At 42.7% G+C, this 3,538-nt stretch overlaps 1 protein-coding gene across 1 annotated transcript; it reads right to left on the minus strand.

Annotated features, from left to right (window-relative positions):
- Positions 1-310: 310 nt before the first annotated feature.
- LOC118563106 (sialidase-4-like) lies at positions 311-3,202 on the minus strand. Its single transcript, XM_036136823.1, has 2 exons — positions 2,948-3,202; positions 311-2,836 (listed from the first exon to the last, which is right to left on the minus strand). The coding sequence occupies exons 1-2, from the start codon at positions 3,158-3,160 to the stop codon at positions 1,862-1,864; spliced, it is 1,188 nt and encodes a 395-aa protein (XP_035992716.1). The 5' UTR covers positions 3,161-3,202; the 3' UTR covers positions 311-1,861.
- Between the last annotated feature and the right edge of the window lie 336 nt (positions 3,203-3,538).

The raw sequence follows: 3,538 nt of genomic DNA on the forward strand, positions 1-3,538 counted from the left end.
CACCCTACATCTCCGTCAGTTAAAAGACTCTGCTTCCTCTCGTCATCCATCATACACACTGTTCAATAAACTCACTCGCACATTCAGACAGAAGTCTGATGGTAGTCACATTAGTAGCGTAATCGAGCTTTCTGGGTTCGTTAATGGCACCGCATGAGGTGGAAGGAGACTGGGCTTTTAGGTCGACGCATGGTTCAGATGGAGTCTAATTTTTCCAACACTTCCATACAACACACCTGTTAGCTTACTGCCTAGCCTATGGCAATCCTCCAGGAACATTTAACCAGAATGAAAAGGATGAGGAAACATGTTTTTAGACAGCAATGATGAAAGTGATTTTTAATGATACTTTTCAGTTCAGAAATAGTGCACATAATATAACAATGATTTTATTGATGTTACAACAAGAAGTAACCCAAAAGGTCATTATTTATTACATGTTTCTCAAAGAGCCTGATGGCAAACAGGTAAACAGATCTCCAGGAAACGCTTGTGCACCTTTCACACAGGACGCGGGTTGTGCTGCACTTGTGGCGGACTTCAGCGCAGCGCTGGACTGGCTCAACACTACCTGGGGTGGTGGGTCATTTGTTTTATTGTCAGTAGAAATAAGAAACTGTCCCTTTCCAAGAAGCTAGCACCAACACTAGCCATTTTGCTTCCTGATCTTTCCGGCTGATGGTCTGATGGGCTAGTTTCTATTGTCCGAGTGTGTATTAGTTCTGGTGAAGAAGGCCACTTCTGTCCTGGGCGGCACTCTGGACTCGGTGGAGGAAGTAACCGAGAGGAGGGTGTTGTCCAAGCTTACATCCATCATGGACAACACCTTTCACCCCCTGAACCAGACTGTAGAGGAGCTGAGCAGCTCCTTTAGTGACAGACTTATACACCCTGTCTGTAAAGAGGAGCGCTACCGCAGGTCATTTATCTCTGCTGCCATCAAACTTTACAATGTCACTGCACTTTAACCTGCCGTAATAACACTGTAATCACTGTGCAATAACTATTTGATACACTGTGCAATAACCTGTACAATAACCTGTGCAATAATCATGTACACTGCAATAACCGTGCAATAACTGTAATATTTTGATATATATATTTTTCCCATCCACTGTATATATCTGGATGTACCGTATATACCTCATGCACCTTTCCTCCTTTGTGCACCTTCTGTTGCCAATAAGAGCCGATGTCACAAGTAAATCTCTCCATTGTGAGATCAATAAAGTTCTATCTTATCTTATCTCTTATCTTAGTCCTCACATGTGAGGAGCTCGCAAAGTGGTGCAAAGCTGTACAGTGTTCTGGGCTTACAGCAGCGTTGCCATGTCCACTTATTATAAGCGACTTCGGGCTTTTTCGGTTAAAGTTTTTACACTGTAGTGGTAATAGAGCTGGTTGTTTGTTTCTCTTGAAAGAACTAGCAACACTGGCTTTCAACCTACACTCACACCGTTTTTTCTAAAATGCAGCTTCCTGGGCTCAGAGGGATAGAATATTCTTCTCAAATGTGGCCGCTGCCGTGTAAAGTCAGCATTTAAACTTACTCTTTTCTGGGCGAGGTGAAACCGTAGCTTCTCTGAACTGTTTTGATATGCTGGTACTGTCTTCAGCTATGGGCTTTGGTTCTGTAAGGCAGTAATAATGTTATGCTAATGATACTAATGTTCTAATATTCGGGACACACTTAATGCTCAATACAAACCAAAAGAAAAAAAAACATTTCAGGCAAATTATGGCTTCCTGTGAACCCAAGTTCTATCTACTATAATATGATCTCGTGCACTCAGAATTTCTTTTACATCAGCCTTTATGAATCGTCAGTTTGTTTAAAGTGCAATACAGGATTTTTATTCACTTAGGAAAAGCAAGTAAAGATTTCGCTCCCAAAAGACATAGTGGATCCCTGCAAAGGGCAGGAATGACTTTCTTTGGTGTCAACCTTAATTTCAGTGAAGTGAAAGATTTTTAAAGCTATCTGCTCAGTTTCGTGATTCTTCCCACATTCAAACAGACACGCAAACCAACCATCACCAAGGTAAGCCAGGTCTGAGTAACCACTGGGTCCGTGATACAGGATCCAGGGTTCGCTCCATGCCTTTGGATCAGATGGGGTTTTGTTCAGAAACACACCTAAATCACGCCTTTTACACTTATGGCTTGGGTGGGTGTATAACAGCCATTGGGTTGCAACACCTTCTGCTGCAGCTTCAGTTTGAGCTGGGAAGGAGACCACACTTCCCTGGCAGCCAAAACCTGTTTCCACAAGCTTTTTATTATTATATATTGTAAAGATTTGCCCCTCACTGTTACTAGAGGCTTCCACCCGATGTCCTCCCTCATTGCGGGCATTGCAGTAGATGAATCTGCCACTTGCATCAGAAACCTCAGCCATTTGACACTCTATTGATTTTCCTTCAAGCAAAGAGCCAAAATGCCAGCTTTTACCAGAATCATTGCTGTACAGGGAGACAGCACGTGGAATAGGTTTTGCAGGCTTCACACCTACATAGACATAAGCTGGAACCATTAGTGTCCCATTCTCTGTTTGAAGCCCATGACCAGGCCCCACAGCAAAAGTGACACAATGCTCAGGTAGACGGTCTGTCAATTCAGTCAGTCCACTCCAGGTTTGTCCACAATTCTCACTTGTGATGTAGCAGAGGCGGGCTTTGTTGCAGTAATTTTCTATTTGCCACCATTCAGTGCAGTTTCCTTCTACACACATGAAGAACAAGAAGAGTTTCCTGTTTGCGCTGTCGTACACTGGGCAGGGGTTCATGGTGCGGTATCCATCAATCTGTGCCTCTTCCACTACTTTGTACTCAGTCCACTGAAAAACATGTTAATGAAAGCCTGTAAGTATAGCCAAGCATGCGTATGACAGGAAAACTCTAAAACCACAAGTCGTGCAGTAATCAAACAGTTAACTGGAAGGAGTTACCTCAACAGTGACTTTGCTGCTTTCCCTCCGCAGCTCTCCCCTTTTCATAACCAGTTCTTCCGCACAGTGATCGGCTTTTTCTGTTCTCCGCTCAGCAAAGGTCAAAAGCGTTTCTCCCACACACAAAAGAGCAGGAATCCTGTAAACTTTGGGTTTGAAAGAGGTTTGTGGAACACTAGGACAAAACGTATCCATTGCTGGTATATTTAACATGCAGGAAGCAGCTCAGCGACTGAGTTTACTGGGTGTACTGAGTGTTTTGCAAGAGTGGGTGGGGCAGACATAGGAAGGGAGGGACGACAACAGCTACATTAATGATAAGCAAAGCAAAGACAAATGAAACTACTCCAGGATGCCTTTTAAGTCCTGTTGTAAAGGTAATGTTGGCTCATCAGGGAGATGGTTCATGTGTCTTAGCTGACTCTTGGCTCTCAGATTGCTTCTGTTGCTTAAACAGATTTATTACAAACATAATCCGAAGTTGTATGTAAAACAAAGTACTGATATACAAAACAGAGATTATCACTAATGTTTATTATTTGTATTGCTTATTATAGTAGACACTGAACATAGTGATGTAAAAGATGTATT

Source organism: Fundulus heteroclitus, chromosome 5 (assembly GCF_011125445.2).
Source record: "Fundulus heteroclitus isolate FHET01 chromosome 5, MU-UCD_Fhet_4.1, whole genome shotgun sequence".
NCBI classification, from domain to species: Eukaryota; Metazoa; Chordata; class Actinopteri; order Cyprinodontiformes; family Fundulidae; genus Fundulus; species Fundulus heteroclitus.